Source organism: Serinus canaria, chromosome 18, assembly GCF_022539315.1.
Source record: "Serinus canaria isolate serCan28SL12 chromosome 18, serCan2020, whole genome shotgun sequence".
Taxonomy (NCBI): domain Eukaryota; kingdom Metazoa; phylum Chordata; class Aves; order Passeriformes; family Fringillidae; genus Serinus; species Serinus canaria.
The window spans coordinates 6394481-6414389 of record NC_066331.1 but is presented as its reverse complement, the minus strand read 5'-3'; the positions used below and the strand labels follow the sequence as shown (position 1 = coordinate 6414389).

General features: G+C 50.4%; 3 protein-coding genes across 5 annotated transcripts; 2 read left to right on the top strand and 1 right to left on the bottom strand.

Annotated features, from left to right (window-relative positions):
• Positions 1-614: 614 nt before the first annotated feature.
• Positions 615-9725, top strand: SLC25A19 (solute carrier family 25 member 19). Of its 3 annotated transcripts, none has more exons than XM_018919054.3 (7): positions 615-633; positions 893-1038; positions 1541-1696; positions 2362-2532; positions 3326-3509; positions 4663-4793; positions 6004-9725. In XM_018919054.3, exons 2-7 carry the CDS (start codon positions 913-915, stop codon positions 6202-6204), a joined length of 969 nt encoding a protein of 322 aa, XP_018774599.2. In that variant the 5' UTR covers positions 615-633; positions 893-912; the 3' UTR covers positions 6205-9725. The 3 variants fall into 3 exon arrangements, with proteins under 3 accessions (XP_018774599.2, XP_009092677.2, XP_018774598.2); XM_009094429.4 differs by having other exon boundaries at positions 616-784; XM_018919053.3 differs by having other exon boundaries at positions 616-802.
• Positions 9726-10596: 871 nt separating this feature from the next.
• Positions 10597-15323, top strand: MIF4GD (MIF4G domain containing). Its single transcript, XM_030230716.2, has 6 exons — positions 10597-10742; positions 12666-12802; positions 12962-13071; positions 13368-13523; positions 14168-14260; positions 14385-15323. Exons 2-6 carry the CDS (start codon positions 12721-12723, stop codon positions 14610-14612), a joined length of 669 nt encoding a protein of 222 aa, XP_030086576.1. The 5' UTR covers positions 10597-10742; positions 12666-12720; the 3' UTR covers positions 14613-15323.
• Positions 15324-15495: 172 nt separating this feature from the next.
• MRPS7 (mitochondrial ribosomal protein S7) lies at positions 15496-19908 on the bottom strand. The gene is made up of 5 exons (XM_009094428.4): positions 19810-19908; positions 19076-19267; positions 18712-18775; positions 17635-17802; positions 15496-16223 (listed from the first exon to the last, which is right to left on the bottom strand). Exons 1-5 carry the CDS (start codon positions 19863-19865, stop codon positions 16002-16004), a joined length of 702 nt encoding a protein of 233 aa, XP_009092676.2. The 5' UTR covers positions 19866-19908; the 3' UTR covers positions 15496-16001.
• Position 19909: the final 1 nt, after the last annotated feature.

Genomic DNA, 19909 nt, shown 5'->3' with positions numbered 1-19909 from the left:
TTATTGAGACAAGGTTTGTTGGTCTATGCTTGTGTTAGCTGGAGGAGGCCGTGGGAGCAGTGCTGACCTTCCCCTCTCACAGCCCTGGCAAGTGGGACCTGAGAAGGGCAGCAGAGCTGGGGAGGAGTCTGGATCACAAGTGTGATGGGGCAGGGCTAAGGGAGCTGGCTTTGTTTAACCTGGAGAAGGGAAGGTCCAGGCATTACCTTTTTGCTCTCTACAGCTCCCTGATAAGAGGATGCAGCCGGGTGGGAGTCAGGCTCTTCTCCCAGGTGAAAAGTGACAGGACATAATCTTAAGCTGCACCAGGGGAGCTATAAGTTGGACATCTGGAAGAATTTCTTCATGGAAAGGGTGATTAGACACTGGAACGGGCAGCCCAGGGAATTGTCACTGTCCCTGGGGATGTCTGAGGAAGGACTGGATGTGGCCCTCAGTGCCATGGTCTGGCTGACAAGGTGCTCTTGGCTCCAGGTTGGACTCCGTGCTCTCAGGGCTTGTCCAGCTCCACCGATCCATGGTGCTGGGAGCGCCGCATCCCGCGCGGGTTGCGGACGTGGGCGCCTTTCCCGGGACTGCGTTTCCCAGCGGCCCCCGCGGCGCGCAGGCGCAGTGCGGAGCCGGCGGCAGCGGGTGAGGCGGCGAGGCGGGAGTCGGCCCAGGGCCGGACAGCCCCGGTGCCATCGGGGTCGGCTCGGACCCCTCGCTGGTGGCTCCCACTGGCGGGGCTGGGAGCTGCGGGGCACAGGGAGTGATGCAGAAGGGCATCTGTGTATCCCGTGGGGTGAGAAGGGAGTTTGGGGTGAGAAGGGAGCTGTGGGCCTTGGTGTGAGGGGACTGTGAGGTGGGGCTCGGCGTGGGCGGGGCTCACTGTTCCTGTGCCCCTGCCCAGGCTGGGGACGGCCGGTAGGCATGGTGGGTTACGACCCCGAAGGCAGGTGCGTGTCCACGGTGGAAGCGGCTGCAGCGGGATCAGCGTCTGGCTTGGTCACTCGGGTCCTTGTCAGCCCCTTGGACGTCCTCAAGATCCGCTTTCAGGTACCTCACTCGCGGCGTGCCCGGAGGCCGGGATGAAAGAGCCTGTCAGGCAGCAGAGCTGATCCTGTCCTGGGTGAACAGGTCACCTGTGCAACCAGAGAGCACTAAATCCCTCGTCAGGCCTCACCTACGTTATGTACAGGTTATGCAAGGAAGTAGGGCTATCCTGTGTCCACCGCTTCTATTTATACAACTTAGCTTGTGTGAGGATGGAATCTCGTGTTTCTCAGGGTTCGTTCTCCTTCTGTTTTTGTGAATGACTTACACTCTCTGACTGAATTTCACCATCGTTCCTCCTGCTTATCTTTGTGTTTGTGCACATTTTTATTCTTTTAGAGCCCTTCATAAATAACATCCCAGTCAGATCTGAATGTGGTTCTGTGGGAAGACAGAATGTCATCCCTTAACATTGGTTGGCTGACAGGGTTATGAATTCCTGAACTGGACACTTGAACCAGTGTTGAGGGGTGAAACTGAAAATATTTTCTCCCCTTTCCTCCAGCTCCAGATCGAGCAGCTGTCCTCCAGAAACCCCGCAGCCAAGTACCACGGCATCCTGCAAGCTGTGCAGCGCATCTTCCGGGAGGAGGGCTTGACAGCCTTCTGGAAGGGCCATGTTCCTGCTCAGTTCCTTTCTGTTGGCTTCGGAGCTGTTCAGGTGAGGGCACCAGGCATCACGTGGGCACACTGTGTGTACACTGGACACTGCTCTGCTCTCAGACTGTCTGTGTTCAGGAGTAGAAAGGTTGTATAGCTGTACAAAGCTGCTGAATAATTCCTAAGTTAATATTCCTGAGCTGGCTGAATAGACTGGAGCGGAGTGAGAGCAAACTGAGCTCTGTCTGTATCTGGTATCATAGATAAGCCCTCTCTACTCCTGACATTTGGCTTAGCTACTCATGCCCCAAGCCTCGGCAGTTTTTTGCTTCTAGTCATGCTGTCACCTTAAGGGCTTGTTTGGAAAAAATCAGTGAAGCTGATGAAGGTGTTTTACACAGCACTGTAATGCTTAATTTGTAAACTGTAATGCTTAATTTGTAAACATTAGTAACAGCTTTAGGAGCAGTGGCTGAAAGGGTAAAGGAAAGCACATCTGTGACATAGCACTCTTCTGGAGCCACAGAACATTAAAATGAGTTTTTCATTATTCTAAATGCAAGAATTAGCAGAAGTGTTGGACACCAGAGTATCCCAAGCATTCCCTGGGCTGATTAGTGTAGAAGGTGGTAACAAGCGGGGAGGGGTGGAGCTGTTGGTGAAATGAGAGAGGAGTGGGAAACCTGTGTGAGTCATAAGGATCAGCTTCACTTTTGTTTCTCCAAGTTCATGACGTTCGAGAGCCTGACGGAACTGATGCACAACGTCACCTCCTTCAAAGCCCGTGACTCCTTTGTGCACCTGGTGTGCGGAGGCCTGGCTGCCTGCACCGCCTCGGTTGCCGTACAGCCTGTGGACACACTGCGCACCCGCTTTGCTGCCCAGGGTGAGCCAAAGGTGAGGCTTAGCATTCCATGTTGACATCCATAGCAGCAGCAATATTCCACAGGTCTGAAGATACAGGAGATTTGAAAGCACATACAGCATTGTGGGTTACAATGAAGGAGCAGGTGCTGTTAGGGCCAGTGTTTGCACTGTTGCCAAGTTATCCTTTGTGCTGTTGACACAGCTTTCCTAATTGTGTTTTGGTGCTTCTGATGCAGAAAGGAGAAACTGCCCTTAACAGGATAACTCTCAGTTTTTTGCTTTGGCTGTTGGCTTTTTATAGAACCTGCTCCCCAGACTGTTGAACATTGCATTTTTGAAGCTTTCCACATGCAGAGAGTCATGTTTAGATAATGGTGAGGATGATACTTGAAACTAGTCACCTTTCACCTGTGCTTCATGTTCTTTACATGAGAATTGGTCTCTGCACTAACTAGGTCTGTAATAATGGGATAGATTTCTATCAGAGCCATTTCTGTATTTAGCCTGCAGTAGAATTACAGTATGTATTATATGAATTGTGTTGCAGGAGTTAAGAGCTGTTAAAAGAAAAATAATCATATCTGTGATGCAGGTGGTCTCAGGACTCAGCTCCATGCCTTGTTTCTTTTAAGTCAGAAGGGCCTAGCAGAGAATGCTGTGAGGGTGTGGAAAATCACCTTGCTCGTCACTTTGTGCTGAAGACAGTCGGTTGTATTTTGGGCAGTGGGGAATTGCTATACCCATTACTGGGAAATGACCTGACCTTCGGTTGGCTGTTTTTAAACTCACTGGAAAGTCACTCAGCCTCTTCCTTGTTGTACAGATTTACCTCAGCCTTCGCCATGCAGTGGTGACCATGTACCAGACAGAAGGGCCTCGGACTTTCTACAGAGGTTTGACCCCCACACTCATTGCTATCTTCCCATACGCTGGTCTCCAGTTCTTCTTCTACAACATCCTGCAGCAGTTTTCCAAATGGGTGATTCCAGCTGAAGCCAAGAATGGAGGTAAGAACCTGGGACAGTGATGGTTGCAGTCAGGAGAGAAAGAAGAAGATGAATGCTAGTTTGGGTGACTGATGTAAGCTCTGTTAGTCCTTTCACATTTTTTGATGCAACATCTGAAAAGTCTCTCTTATTTCCCAACTCTCATTTTTACCCCTGCAGGGAAATGCCAAATTAAGTCCAGCAGAGTTTACAAGCAGCTCCTGTTGTGCAATAACTGTGATGGAAGTGGGTGGATGGGAAAGTGAAGTATCACAGGCCAGGGTGCTCTTTCTTTAACATGTCACAGTACTGATAGTGTGGGAAGACAGTGCTGCCATAATCTTTCTGTTTCATTAGTGCTGTGGGGACAGGACTCTTGGATTTCTGTAGTAAATCTGCCTGCAGATTCCAGTACAGCTGTTAGGGAAGAGGATTCATTTACTCTAATTTAAAGCTGCCAGGCTCTTGATTTGATATTTTTATGTTGATTTCTAGCTCCATTGTAAGAGAACCTTATCCTGATGCAACCTGCCACCTTGGCAGTTCCAGATACCTGTGCCTCCTTGAGCAAGAGGGATGCAGCAGCAGCATGACTTTGTTCCTCAATGGAATTTCTTCAGCAGAGGAACTAGACTTTTCAGTATCATGTGTGCATATTTAATTTTAGGTGGCAGAGGCTGATGGTGGTTTTGTGCTAGGACCTCATGTTTGTCAGGAAAAAGTCTAATACAGAACTCACTTCCCACAAGCCTCTGAAATCATCAGGCAGTGTCAGCTTGAGACATTCCAATCCAGTACATCAGCCTGAGCAGTCAGGGGTGCAAGATTTCCAGTGACCTTGCTTTTACTGGGAGGGCATGAAAACTTTCATCCACTGGAGCAAGTTGTCTGGTGGCTGGGGATTGGGGTTTTTTGAGCAGATCAAAACCATAAGTCAGTGTAATAGACCAAGAGGAGCTGGTCCTCTGATTCCAACAGACATTGCAAGATTGAAAATATACAGCTTGAGATTCTTTGGCTGAAACTCTTGCAGAAGGGGTGATGCAACTTCAAAGGACTTTTTTGACCTTACTTCTTGTGAAAAGTGATTTTTAACTTACCTCTTATGATCTTTAATCAGAATTCCCTGATAATGCTCTTTTTGTCCTTCCTATTATATTTCCTCCCTTCTCAGCCAGCATTAGAAACCTTGTCTGTGGCAGCTGTGCTGGAGTGGTCAGCAAAAGCCTCACATACCCTTTGGATTTGGTCAAAAAGCGACTGCAAGTGGGTGGCTTTGAGCATGCTCGGGCAGCCTTTGGGCAGGTGAGAAATGCTGGAAGTGGTGGATTTTCCTGAGTATGGGCTAGAATAGTGCACTGGAATGCAGTGACAATCCACCAGTGGTACTTGTTGAGTTCATGTTTGGGTTGGGAGCTCCCAGTGAGCACTGGTCTCATTTAATAATGTGAATTTATACATGAACTTACTGGGTTTGTTTTATGATAGGTCCCAGGAGGGACCTGTCCCACATATCTTTGCTCTGGCTTGCAATCCCTCCCCATCAGCTGTGTCTTGGAGCTGGGGATGAGTCAGGCATGCAAAGGGCTTTTGATTCACTTTACTTTTCTAGTTGCAGTTTGGTTTTTCTGATTTAGAACCAAATTACTAGCAGAGGATGACACTGGCTCTGTGCTGGGGTCACCTGACTGTCAGGCTCCTCTTCTGCAATTAATATTTTGACACAAGAAATAGGCCCCAAGTGTTCAACATGTGTTTTATGTATGAGAATTGCCTGAAATTCAAAACAAATAAAATACTCTGGTGTTTCTTAGCACCATTGTTACCACCTTGAAATACACTTGAAGACAAATATAGATCTTTCAAGGAACTTTCTCTTTTTTTTCCATGAAATGTGAAAATTTTCTATTTTCCTTAAAATTCCCGGGATCTGAGAAGGAAATCAGTCTGTACCCTAAGAAACTCTGGAATAGGATTTTGATGTCTCAGCCCATTGCATTGGATGCTTTTCCTCTTGCAGTAAGATACAGAATTTGTTCTTAGCATTGATGTGTCACAAGATATTAAAACTTCACAGTGTAACATGACAACATGCAGACAGCTAATTTGGAAACTTCTAAGTATTGTAGCTGTGTTTGCTTTCTGTCAGAAAACTCAACATTTTTTCCTTTTTAGACAGTGAGGGGGATAGAAAACAGCAGCTGTGCAATCTGAAATAATGACTTCACAAACCTCTGCCATAAATTTAAAGTCAGGCTGTTGTTGCATGCAGAGGTTTTACAGCCATTCAATGAATGATGTCCATAAACCATTGCTGATGCTGTATGTCTACATTTCCTCTCTCCTGCCCTCTCTACACTCTCTCTGAAAGTTTCAGTTATTATATTATCCAGAAAGGCATCTCCAGGCTCCATGTCAAGATGATGTTTCTGGGTATAGTTTGGGGATCTTTGTGGTTTTTTTTCCAGTCGTCCTGAAGTTTTCTTGTTTAACCTTGTTGCCATTTCTCTCCCAGGTACGGACGTATGGGGGTTTCCTGGACTGTGTGAGGCAGATTATGCATGAGGAGGGCCCAGGTGGGTTCTTCAAGGGCCTCTCTCCCAGCTTGCTGAAGGCTGCCTGCTCCTCCGGCCTCATCTTCTTTTGGTACGAGCTGTTCTGCAGCCTCCTGTGCACCATGAGGGGCTCTGAGAGCACAAAGAGGAAGGAAGGCTGAAAGGGACGTGTGTGGCTGCCTGCTGTTCTCCTCAGGAGGGGAGACTGATGGCCTTGCTCTGTCACAAGCATGTTGGAAATGTCAGGGCTCCCAGAGCTCCACCATCCTCTGGGGAATCACCTCCTGGGACCAAGCAGAAGGAGAAGGCAACTGCAGTTCTGCTGGAGACACTGAACTACTTGGCTGGGAGCCGTTCAACAGAGCGCTTTCCTTCTGTCTCCTCTCATATCAGTGCACTTAGTGGTGAGAGGGGGAACAAACAGACCACTCCCTAGCAATTCCTGTGCTCTGGAAAGGCACCCAATAAAGTGGGTGAATCTCTGAGCTCACCCTGGATCCCAGAGAGGGGATTCTGGCCCAGCCTAGGGCTGCTTAACCAACCAGACACCACTTCCTAGCACTGCATCTGCACAGCTTTATTTCTTTGCTCCGTGCCTGCTGTTTGCACCAGACTCTTGTCTCGGTGTTGCTCAGGTCGCTCTGTCCTGCTGGTGTAAAGTCACGTAAAGCCACGTTAGCACACAGACCCTCAGTTTTCCTTTCCTTTGCTGCCAGCTGCTGCTTCTTGGTCACCACTTGCTAGCTGAGCATTCTCTGTCATCTTAAACACAGCGTCTTCTCTGATCATGCTGTATCAGACTTGTTTTTCCTTTAACTCCAGTGAACTTGATTGTATGCTGAATTCCCTTTTCTCTTCCTAGGTGTCTGGCCATACATCTCTTAGGGATTTGCAATGCCTCACTCACACTTTTTACAAGAAAACTTTCATATTAAGAGCCCCACTCTGAGGGGATTCTTGACACACAAACTAAATTCTTACTTCAGGGTGCTTTGCTTCAAAGCAGTGAGTAAACAAATGCAGTATAGAGTTAAGAAATAATTATTCTAAGCTGGAATAATGAAGGGAAAGTCCTGTGGAAACTAGTAATTTTTTAAATCATTATTTATTTAACAGCACCTCTGAATGTGTTTCTGTATTTCTGTAGTGGTCTCAAAATATTTCAGAACCTCAGTCCTGCACTGGTGCTAGCAGATGGAAATGTTCTGACAAGATTTGCTGAAGTGAAAGGAATGAACATCAAATGGGAATTGGTTGGCTGAGCATGGTGTTTCACATGGATGATTGAATTAGAGATGGGAAAGTGTTTTTCTGGAGTTTCAAAGGTTTTGTGAGTGGTTAAAAAAACCAACAAAACAACCTACCAACAACTCTGATTTACGTAACAGTGGAGAAGAGGAAAATTACTTTCTTCCTTCTCTTTTCTGTGTTTTTTCAAGCCTAGCAGGGTGTGGCTGGGCTGTGTGGAAGGCAGAGTTCCTAGCCCTGCCATAGAAAAGCACACTAGTCATCTGCAAGGGGTGGATAAGGCAAAGCACTGCAGTTATTTGGAGGATGGTTTGATGGTTTTTAACACAGAGCTTTTCCCAGTTCTTTTGCAGTATTCAGGGTATTAATCCCAAATGGTCTGGCCAGATTCCAGCATGACCAATTCCATTCCATTGACGAAACTTCTCCTGGCAGTTTTGAGCGTATAAGCATTGCTCACTTATCCTGAGCTATTGTGAGAGGCTGTTTTTAAAAAACAGCTGTTTCACTGGTGGCTGAGGTATCTGGAGAAATTCCTTGCAAGCCCAGGCTGAATAACTTCATGAATGTCTGCTATGGATTTGAGATCTTGGAGTACAAAGTGGCCTGCAGGTGACAGAGCTGCATAAAATTAAGTTCATTGAACAGTGTCAGTGTCAGGAAGGAGGCCAATATGTGAGTCTTAAAGAGGAAGAGAGAGCTGCATATACTTTAAAAATGGCCATTTTGTTTAGAGCAGAAAATGCAGGAAATACGGAGTTTCTCTAAGTGCCTCAATCCTATTGTCATTTTCCTGTGTTATTCAGGCTCTTCTGAGATTCCTCAGAATCTTCTTAACAATGTTTAGCCTTTGTTTATTGTTCACCTGTTATTCTTGGAAAGACATCATAAGGAGTAATGAACTCAGCCTCATGACATCCTTCTGAGGGAGAGAAATGTCTCTTTTCAAAACAGACACAAACGGGTTGGCTTTGTTACTGTCTTTTGTTGCTTGTGAGAGGAATGCTGTCATGGTTAGCAGGGACAGGCCAGAGCAGAAAATATTCAGTGCAGACCTAGGCTTCCTTAGGAAATGGGGACTCATCCGTCCTGTCTAAACATTGCAAGACTTGTTTTCCATTTTTTGTCAAAGAGCTGCTGTTAAACTGCACAAAATAGGGGGAAACTGGTTGGGAACTCAGCTGCAGGAAAGAGCAGGAAGATCTGTACTCTGTTAAGATGATGTTCCTCGGGGGTGCTGTGGGGCTTGAGGTGATGCTGGTATGGGCTGCTCCACAGAGAGGGCAGCACTGGAGAGTATGGAGCACTTTTTCCTCTCTGGGGTTGTTTTTTCCTCCACTCTGTGTTAACTGAGCTTGCCTCCACCCAGCAGATGGCAAAGCCAGAGTTTAAATTGTACCTGTCTGGCCCAGGCTGTGGGAGAGACACTCCCTGGTCGGAGGCCTTTAGGCTGTGAGTCACAAATATTACAGGCCCATAAAGGCATCTGGGCTTCCAGTGAGAGGGAGAAAGATATATGACAACCTTTACAATATTAGGAGCTGCATCCAACAATCACTTCTTCACCTCTGATCAGCAGCATCTGTCCTCATAGATTTCTCATGTACACTTTTGCTGGGGAACGCTCTATAAGAGGAATGTTGATTTCTCTGTGGGATTGAGGCTGAATGAAGCACTAGGAGGACAGGTCTTATTTCTCAAGCTGCTTTGGCAAAACACATGCTGTTAGAAGCTAAATCTCTTAGAATTAGAGGAGCAGGAGATGGGAGAGATCTGTGGTCACCTTGTTCTTCGAGGTGCTAGGACAGATATGCTCTTGGAAGCTGTGCACTCCTGTTCAGTGTGAAGTGACTCAACATGGCAAATGCCTCACTGTAAGACTTGGCTGATTTTGGCCCTTGGGATTTCTTTTCAAGCTAATCCTATCACCAGGGATTTGACTGCAGTTCACCTCACAAGCTGCTCAGCAGTTGCGTTTGTTTTCTTCTAGTACCTTTTACCATGAGAATGTCCAAAAGCCCCTTAGCAGGCAGAGCGTTGGTGAGCAGTTATGCCCCAGTCTTTTGCAGCTCCACCACGGCACTGAGCTGGCCTCGGACGCACAAGATCTGTGAGGAACATGCTGATTCCTGCAGTGCTGGCTTGCTCACCGAGTTCCTAGGACAGTCCCACTCTCAGGATACTCATCCAGAGTTGCACAGCATTATTTTTGACAAGAAATGAATGTTTTACAGTCGGGACTGGAATAGATAGTATTTAATTTGGAGTTAAGGTTCTCTTGTGTTGTAGAAACTGTAACAGTGGCGTTTTGCTGTGTTGCCAGAGTGGGTCTTTGGCAGCTGCTGTTTCCTGAAAGCATCTGAGCACAGCACGCACAGTGTGTGCCTACCTTTAAGACAAGGTACATTAAATATTTTGTTATGCAGTGGCTGGATGCAGTTGATTTATTCCTTTCCTCTTCGTGCCTCTGCTGGACCCTGCAGGAACATCGTGGCCCTCCTGCTGCCTAAAAGGGAGAATAGTCAGGGCCCAGAGCATAGGGCAACAGGAGCCATATGGACTTCCCATTGCTGGCTTGTGAGCGCTCCTCAGCCATAGGCAGAACTGTACCCTCTCTGCTGGGTATCACTGTCGAGAACTGCACCAAAAGGGATACACCAAGGGGGATTTTTGCAGCCCAGTCCCACTGCTGTGTCCTAGAGGGGCATTTGGAGCTGTGATAGCCAGTCCTGAGTGTCACACCCCCGGTGGAATAGTTCAGGCTTTGTATCCAGCCAGGACACTCTGTGCTACAGAAAATATTCCCAAACTGTTCATTCTGTGCTCCCTCAGCCATTCCCTGGTTTCAGCAGCCTGTCTGCTCTGCGGTGAAGACTTCATCCCCTGTGGGGTCTACTCTTATGAAATGGTTGGGATTTGAGAGAAAAAAACGTGAAGTGTGATATACCATACTCAGCTGTTGTTGCAGTGCGTTGGTTTACTGCCTCGCCTCTTTCCTGACTTTTTTCCTACTCATTTTTTAATAACATTGGGCTGCAGTCTGCCCTGGCCCGGAGGGAAGGGCGGAATCCAAGCCGTTATCACCCACAGAGAGCCAGGACAGCTGCGCGGGGGACCGAGGCAGAGGGATGAATGCTGCCTGCGATCCCCCGGCGGGGGGAGTCGGAAAAGCAGCGGCCGTGCCCGGAGGGTGTCGGGCGGGCAGCCTGGGGGAGCCCGGGAGTTTCCCGAGGAGCAGCCGGCCGTACCCGGCGCTCAGCCCGCCGTGCCCCGACGCTCGCAGGCGGTGGCGCTGCCGCAGCTGCCGCCGCTCTCCCGCCCGGCCCGGCCCGGCCCTCCCCCGGCTCGGGCGAGGAAATGACCTAAGAGGAAACCTGGGCCGTGCCGGGAGGGCGCGGGAGGTGCCGGCGATGTCCCGGCGGCCGGAGGACACAGCGGGGGCGGCCGGCAGGTCGGTGGGGCTGCGCCCGGCTCCCCCTGCCCTGCCCGGGGCAGCGCGGGAGCTGTTTTCCCCGGGATCCGCCTCTTCCTCCGTCCGGTGGCCCTTGGGCTTGTGCCAGCCGCGGGGCTGGAGCGACGGGAGGCAGCGGCCGGGGTTCCTGGGGGCTCCGGCGGTCCAGCTGCCTCGGGCAAGGCGTCTCAGCGCTGAGGGTTCCACTTGCGGTTCGGCGGGGATGGGGTGGGGGTTCTGGGGGCAGACACTGGGGGTGTCTGAGGAGTGTCTGTCTTCTGGGGCAGACACTATGGGGTGGCAGAGGAGACTCTGCTCCCTTTCCTTGCAGTGGCCAGGACTTGTCCTGCCCATACTGGCAAGTGTGACCCTATAGGTCACATGTGCCCTGGCACCTGAGCTGGTGGATCACCGGCAGATTGAGGGTGCTGACCCCAACCGAGTCAGCCCCCGGGACAGCTCGTCTAGCAGTGGCCAGTGGCAGAGGAGCTGTCGGTACCCACAGGTGCCCCATGTCACCCACTGCCACTAGCCCTTCCGATAAGGTGGTGCTGGCAGGAGGATCTCTAGTGCAGGCGAGACCCGAGACCTGGCTTGGTGTTCACACGCCGTGGTTTGCTCTGGCAGGGTTGTTTGGCACAGCAGTTCAAAGCAGCCGTGGCCATCCTAGGGAGGTGTGGAACGGAAGCTCCAGGCGAGGGGCCGGGCGGCGGCGGCGGCACAGACGCTGCCAGACGGGCTCGGGCGCTTCCCGCCGAGCTGCGTGACGCGCTGTGCTCTCGCCAGGGTTCTGCTGCATGGAGATGCTGCCGGTGGGACACGGGGCTGCTGGTGATCTCGGGCTGCTCCACTGGCAGTGCAGCACGAGTGCAGATGCAGAGAGAGGAGGGGTCGGCTAGGAAGGTGTTTGCCAACCAGGCATGGCAAAGAGGGCACCCAGCTGCTTGTGAATCCACCAGGGAAACCTCAGTGCCAGTCCTAGGGTAGGCGAGAGCTTTAGCTGCGAGAGCAGCGTCGGCAGGTGGTCACCCCCATGGGGCTGCTCTCTGCTCTGAGTTACTGTTGTGCTGTATGTGAGGGGACTGCCCACGGTACCTGTCCCATGCCCCTAAAGGCTCTTGGGCTTTGATCTGGGTAAGGACCTGTTTGCAGAGAGGAATGAGTAATGACCGAGGAATTTCGACGAGCTGGCAAAACTCATTTGGCCGATTGCCATCTCCTGTTTGTATTGCCGGTCTGGCCAGCCCTGCATTTCCATCCATCAGATCCTATGTGAATCAAAGCAAGCTCTTCCTTCTGTGCCGTGCACACCCTCTTGCTGCCTTCACTGTATCATGAAGCAGAAGAAAATTAATCTAGAGACTGGTTAGGAGCACTGCTGGTGCTGCAGAGCAGTGTTTGACTGCAGAGGGTTGAGAGAGATAGGAGCTGTTGCTCTTGGGGATTTGGCTGCTGAGTTTGCTGTCGCACTGGGAGCTGAGGAATCCTGGCTGTGTTGCAGGAGAGGTGCCCTAGTGAGTGTGTGTTGGATGCTTTTGTACTGGCTTTGATTCTTCCCAGATTTTTGTATGAAAGCTGCTGAATTGGTGTTTAAAAGGCCCAAGGGAGCAGTGTGTGCCGTCCTGTGATACAACCACATATATTTTGGGTCTGCTTTGCCTGTAACATGTTTCTCATATCAGAAAAATATAAAGGCTCTGAAGTTCTATTATCAGCTGGTAGGAGACAAGGCTTTAAAATATGTGGGATTGAGGATTTGCATAGATCTAGAGGTAGAGTTGGTGCCCTAATAAAAGAGAAATTTCCTTGGGGTGGGGAGCTGTCAGGAAACAGTCTGTGCTTCAACACTACTGGGATGTGTCAAATGGGAAATGGGTAAAGGTTTGCCTCTGTCCAACTAAGCTCTGTATGCTCCTTACCCAGGGACTGTCACTAGCTCATCCATTGCCCTGACTCTTGCCCTTGGAGGAAACCAGTCATGGGGGAAACAGGCAAAGAAGAGTACAAAATACAGTCCTTCGACTCCGAGACTCAGAAGCTGCTGAAAACAGCCCTCAAAGGTCAGCAGGTTTTTATGAGCTCCTCTGCCAAGCACAGCTTCTGCACCATTTAATGTGATTCTGCTGGGCTCTGCACAGACCTTGGTTGCTTTCCAGGTGCCTCAAAGCAATCAGGGGCCAAAGAAGGCTGGGTCCTAACAGCATTCCTTTTCTCTGCAGATCCCAGTAATGTGGACCTGGAGAAAGTGGCCAATATTATAGTGGACCAGTCCCTCAAAGACTCTGTGTTCAGCAAGGAGGCTGGGCGCATCTGCTACACCATTATCCAGGTGAGAGCTCGTGTCTGGACAGTGAAACACCTGGGCTGTTGTGTGGCTTCTCCCTGGGCTGGGCCAGGAAGGGCTTTGCCCCAGTCACATGCTCTGACCCCTTGCCCATCTCTCCTGTCCTGCCACTTGTGTCATGAAGTGGCAGCATCCAGAAGAGCAATGAGCCAGCACAGGAAGCAAGTTGCAGCTTTTCTGCCTCTTCGGGAATCACAGAAGGGTATCTGTGTCATACTGCATCCCCCTGCCCCTCTGGCATCCCTGTTTCATCCCTCCATCCTGTTTTTATGGGCTTATAGGCAGAGAGCAAACAAGTTGGCCAGAGCATCTTCCGGAGGAGCCTGCTGAACCGGCTGCAGCAGGAGTACAAGGACAGGGAGGAGCTGCGCACCCGCTCACTCCAGGCCTGGATCTGCTATGTCACCTTCATCTGCAACATCTTTGACTACCTGAGGGTAAGGAGCTGGAGCAGCCAGCTGCTACTGTCTGGAGTGCCAGGAGGGCCTGGGCATCCTAGGATACCAGAGCAGGGGTGCTGGGTAGGTGTTGTACAGAGCCCCAGGGCCATGGAGGCCAGAGCTAGTTCTTAGCACAAGGATGCTGACAGAGCTGATGCTATCTACAGGCTTAGAGGAAGTCTTCAGGAACAGTCACAAAGTCTCAGCTTCCTCATTTTGTACCTGATATTTGAAATCCCCTGATTTGCCTGATCCCAGATGTCCCAGTTTGCACTGGTTCAGTTGCTGTGGGGTTTGCTGATGGAGTTTGGCTTCAGGCCTTTGTGCGGTGTGTGAATTCCTGCTTGGACTAGAGGTAAAAATGATGCAAGTAGAGCTGCAGGCAGGAAAAATACTGTTGGAACAAGTGTATTTCCCATGACTACCTGCTTATATTTAAAAATAGATGGTTTTTACATCATTTGTTCAGCTCCTCTGGTTCCTGGAGACTCAAATGTATGTTCTCTGATGAAAATCCCACTAATACAGCACAACTAAATCCCGTCCCCTTCTCCTTTGGAGAGCAGCAGGGGAATTACTATTTTAAATAGCTGCAGACTCCCTTCTGGCCCCAGGCTAACAATGCTCCACTCTCCTTGCAGGTGAACAACATGCCCATGATGGCTCTGGTGAACCCCGTGTACGACTGCCTGTTCCGGCTGGCACAGCCCGACAGCCTGCAGAAGGAGGAGGAGGTGAGTGCAGGGAGAGCTGCTGATGTGCCTGTTGTCCTGCCAAGGACCTGTAAAAAGCACAGCCCTGGGGGTGCAGAGGAGCCTCCACTGCTTTGTGCTTAGCCATCTGCTCTTCCTTCTGAAGGTGGACTGCTTGGTCCTGCAGCTCCACCGCATCGGCGAGCAGCTGGAGAAGATGAATTCCCAGCGGATGGATGAGCTCTTCTCCCTGCTCCGAGATGGCTTCCTTCTGCAGGAGGGGCTCAGCTCCCTGTCCCAGCTCCTGCTGCTGGAGATCATCGAGTTCCGGGCTGCTGAGTGGAAGATGACGGACGCTGCCCAGAAATATTATTACAGCGAAGTGACAGATTAACCTCCCGAGGCAGAGGAATCCCCAGCACCTTCACCAGCAAGCTTCATACCAATTTGGAATTTTTCACATTCATTTTCTAGCACTCCCTGTAAATAGGATTTATACTGGCTAGAGCCTCTCTGCATCTACTGTCAGATGCAGCTGGTGCTGGTCTGACTTTGGAGGTTCACAGCAGTGGGAAGGGCACACTTTACCCAGCAAGTTCTCCCACTGATTTTGTCTTAATACTGGGCTGCTCTAAGCAAAGGGCTTGGGAGGCTTGTAGCTCACACCAGCATTTTCTATGAGTGTTAAAGAAAGCACAGTTTAGAGGCTGAGAACATTTTGCTTCACCCCAAAGCCAGCAGAGCTGTGGGAGGCAGCAGGGAAATCTCCCAGCTCAGGTTGTACCTGGGTCACAGAACACACCATGGCCTCACAAACAGCTCAACCAAGTGCTTTTTTTCCCAGACTCCTTCCAGCAGGCTGGCTGCACCTGCATGCCCACAGCCTCTTCCACAGCCAGGAATACCTGCCACAGGGCAGCCTGCAACAGAAGAGGTCCCTGAGCACCTGTAGGAACCGGTTTTATAGGTTTTATACAATAACTGTCACTTTTTTCCAGAATTTGCAAGTTTCAGCTATGGTATATTTCTTATAAGAATGGGAGAAGAAGAAATGAAACAAAATAGTCTATTGAAGGATTTTTTTCTAATAAAAGTTTTCCACTTACATATGCCCTACTTTCTCCCTGCACAACTGCTGAGCTCTGAGCAACACTGAAGGTTGCTCCTGACTGAAGCCCTAAGGCTGAGATAACTCAGTGTTTTCTCCAGTCTAGGGCCTCAGGGCTTTACACAACCAGGGTACCTGGAGCAACAGAGACAAAAGTCTGGAATCGGGAAACCTTTCATAAAACTGGTTTTATTTTGTCAACATTCCCATCAAGTCTGTGCAGACCATGTTGCTGATGGCCAAAATCAAAAAGGGCCTTTTATTGCCTGTTGTACCAATCCCTATGGAAAAGAATCCAGCTCTGCTCTTAGCTCTGCAGCCAAAAACATTGCTGATTTGAGGAGCAGAGAGACTTTCAGATCCCCAGGAAACGGGTACGTGAAAGATGGTTTTGTTTAGCAATGCTGTAAGAAAAACATCTTAGGCTTGTTGTCTTCACAGGGAAGTGATTATGAACTAACTGGAGCAGCCCTGCTGAGGCTGGTAACTTAGACTCCCCCTTCCCCCATCCAAACAAGCACAAAGAAAAAGACCCTTGTGGGGATCGTGTGAGCTTTCCCTGGGTTAGAACAGAAGCTGCCTGCAAGGGATATTCCTTCCCCCTTGCCCTCTCCCAGGCTGGCAGCCCTGGGGCTCTGCTCTCCAGGCCGTGGCAGCGTGTCCCACGCAGGGTCCCTACCACCAGCGGAAGTGGGCGTACGCCCGGTTGGCCTCTGCCATCTTGTGCAGGACGTGCTTCCTCTTGATCACGGGCCCCTCATTGTTGAAGGCCAGGAGCAGCTCCTGGGAGAGCTTTTCTGGCATCAGTGTCCGGCGGTGCTTGTTCTCCCTGCACTCGGTGATCAGCCACTTCATGGCCAGGAAGCGCTTCCGATTGTCCGTCAGTGGGACAGGCACCTGGGAAAGGGTTAAACCGAGACAGTTATCAGCAACCTGCTCCTCCCCAGCAGCCACACAGCACCAGCTACATCTGCAGGTGCTTACTATGCTGCTCTGTGCAGCCAGACCCGCTCCCCACAGCTGAGCCCTGCCAGTTCTCCTGCTCTGTCTGTAGGAACTGGCCACTGCTACCAGAATGGAAACTCTGGCCTGTCTGGGAGCTGGGTCCAGGCTGGTTTGAGTTAGCAGAGATGGGAGATGGTCACGCCATCTCTGCACTGAATACAGAGAAGTCACAGAATCACAGCATGGTTTGGGTTGGAAGGGACCTTAAAGATCATCTCGTTCCAAATGCCTCCACATCTCACCTCTCCTTCAGGCCCCAAGGGTTACAGAGCCCATACTCAGAGACAGATTCTGCTCATGTTTTAAATATCCCACTGGATCAAGGTGACCCATTTTGCCATGCTGACTTGCCCCAGGGGTTTGGGACTGCTCCCCAACCAACATGGTGCATTGGAAAGGATGGGACTGGTATTCCAAAGACTACCAATTCTTTTGCTGCTGATCTCTGTCTCTTTGGAAAATACTTGCTGTGTATTTCTTCCCTCATCTAGTCAGAGAACCAGAGACTGCTGCTGATTAATAGATGGACTTGATTTATCTTAGAAGTCTTTTCCAACCTTAGTGATTCTGTCACAGGGAAGCACAATACTCAGAGGTGGGGATCCTGATTTTGGACAGTTTCTAGGTGCTGTTTTGTAGCAGACGCAGGGCCTGCTACGGCTCCATGGAGGGATGTTTAGAGATAGGTATTTGCTGAGTCATAGGAATTGTACCAGGAGTCCTCACTCTGCTCCTCCTTATCTCTCTGTGACCCCATAGGCTAGTTTCCCTAACCCTTACAATTGGTCAGTTTTCAATCCTCCCTAACCCTATAAAAGAGGCCGTCTGGGCCCATTTTCCCCAGAAGAGCAGCTTCAAGACCCTTTGCGAGACCCTCAGAATAAACCATCGTGGAACGCTCTGAGCCGCCTTCTCCTCTCTCATTTCGTCTGCCTTCCAGGAGCCACGGCCAGCCACAGCCCCTACGAGCAAGCTAAGAGCTGAAATCACAAAAGAGCTGACTTTCACTAAGAGCTGAAATCACTGAGCTTGCTCGGGGTCTCGGCTGTGCGGCTGTCTGGCCTAGGGCACCCCAGCCTCCGGTTCGGCCTTGGGCCGCTTGCCTGGGGCACTTACCCTGCAGGGAACCTGCTCTCCGGCTGAGAGGCTAGCCCCTGTGGCTCCATTCATTTTACACTGTTTTATTCCAGACTGCAAAGTGGCTCTTTCCAAGGAGAGATAATCTTGAGCTGATGGGGTGGAAACCAGTTCATTTGCCTCCCTAACTAATTGCCTTGCAACCATGCTCCCAGCTCCCTTTTACCTGGTAGGTTTTGCCTCCTTTGGTGATGTTGCTGAGCCCGATAATGGGCTGGCAGTTCTTGAGAGCCTGGTGGAAAATTACGTAGGGGTTGCATTCAATTGTCTCCTTCTCATTTTCTGGAGCTTTGTGGTATTTCTCCAGCTGCTTCCTTTTAATGGCCTCCAGAGTCTTGGAAGAAAGGCAAGAAAGAAGACATACAGAGCAGATAGATTCTCCCGCTCCATGAAGATACAGCACTTTTATGGGCACCCCATTTTCATGTGAGCAGCTGGTCCACCAGCCCCAGAGGCAAAAGACCCATTGGGAATTCTTTAACTCAAGTTTTACTTCACCCTCTTCCAGTTCTTCAGTCTCTTTTGTCAGTCACTGTATTTTGGGTGAGGGGGATGAGCAGCACAAACCTGGGCCAGAAGCCAGGGAAGGGCAGGGACAAAGTGGAGGCAGGAACAGGGAGGGGGGGTCTGTGCACTGAGCATCCTCCCCTGCAAAGCCTCCCCTTCAGAGCCCAGCCCCTGTGTGCTTTTCTGTAACCAGGAATCAGCAGTTAATTGGAAACATTTGGGCAAAATGTTTCCATTTCAAGGGAGTTCAGGGGTGGAAGAGACCAGGTAGGAAGAACAGTTAATAGGAGTTGCCGTGGGTCAGAGCAGGCTCAAAGCTGTGTCATGTAGGTGACACATCTGTGGGACTTGAAGGGCAAGTTATACAGAGGGTAAGGGATGATGGAGAGCTGCAAAGATCTTTAGAGAAAATGATGCTTTTTAAGGGTATTCTCCATGCTTATGCAGTACAAAAGAACACAGGGATACTGAAGGATGGAAAGAGAAGGTTCTCCACGAAGCTGAAACCTGCTGTTCTGTGAGCTAAGGAGGCTGGGGCAATGCACATTTTATCAAACAAATAATGGTTTATCAGAGGAATCATGCTACAAGCAATGTGTGGCAGAGCAAAACACATCAGGACCACAGAAATGGACCACCCGAATTCTGGTAATTCCCAATTTCAGTGGGTTTGACATCCCAGCCTTCCATTTTGTCTAGTTTTAACATAATAGTGAGAAGAAACCTAAGTTCTTACCTGAGACATGAGGCTTCTGGCCAGCACTTTATTTCCACTCTTCATCATCATGTTGGTGAATTTACTGTAAACACAAAGTCAGATAGGATCTGATATTAATTCTGATTTTATCACCCACAGAAATAAGCTCCCCACCCCCATCCCTTTGTGTTGTTCCCATGGTTAAGTGTGGGTGCTGCCAGATCTGCTGTAATTATCTCTAATCAGTGCAGAACAACGGACTCGTTGATGGGAAAAGATTGACCCAGAATATAGGAATTGTGCTGTAACAAAAGGCAATGTGAAGCCAGCAGGTGAAGGTAGAAGAGGGCAGCACAGCTCCCAGGCATTTTTGGAGAGAGGAGGAGCTGCTGCTTTCTTTGACCTGATCATGGGGTCGCTGAACACTGAACTGGAGAGACTGGGAGGAGCAGCTTTGATGGGTCGAACAGCCTTAAGCTCCACTTGTTCTCTTTGCTCATTAGTCAGCTCCTCTAAAGGTTTCTGATGCGACTCCTTTTTCACTTCTGGCTCCAGGTAGCTGGGGTTGTAGCGGCTCCATCTCACCGGCATTATCCTGCAAGGAGCAAGAGAGGCGGTGCTGTAAGCCAGTGCACGTGCTGTGTCGTGACAGGGATGCAGGCAGATGTGGACAGATGTGAACACGTCTCAGAAGGAATGCTAGATGTGAGAGGCATCACGTGGCAGTGGGGCGAGCAGCTCAGTGCGGATTCTGTCCCTTTTTTCCCCGTTCCTCTGGCCAGGCGTTGGAAGGGCTGCGCAGGGGCCCGGTGCCGTCACCGGCCCTGGAACTGTTCAAAAGGCGTCTGCCCCTGGCGCTGGGTGATCTGATTTAGGGATTAGAATGGCAATGTCGCGTGCACGGTCGCACTGGATGACCTTAAGGGTCCAATTTTCCAACCTTGACAGTTTAACGCCTGTGTGAGCCCGGCAAAAACAGGCGGGCGGCCGGTCCGCGTGCTGCCAGTGCGGCGCACGCCCTCCCCGCACCCCTCGTGTGCTCCCGGTGAGCCGCCCCCAGGCCTCCTCCCGCGCTGCCCGTGTTCCCGCGGTGAGGATCAGCCCCCGGGGAGCCCTCCCGAACCCTTTCCCCCTCACCGGGGCAGCCACGCCCGCAGCCGCCGGCCCAGCCCCGCCGCGCTGGGCGCCGCCATCTTCCCTGCGCGCGCCGCCGCGCGAGGTGCGGCCACGGCGGATG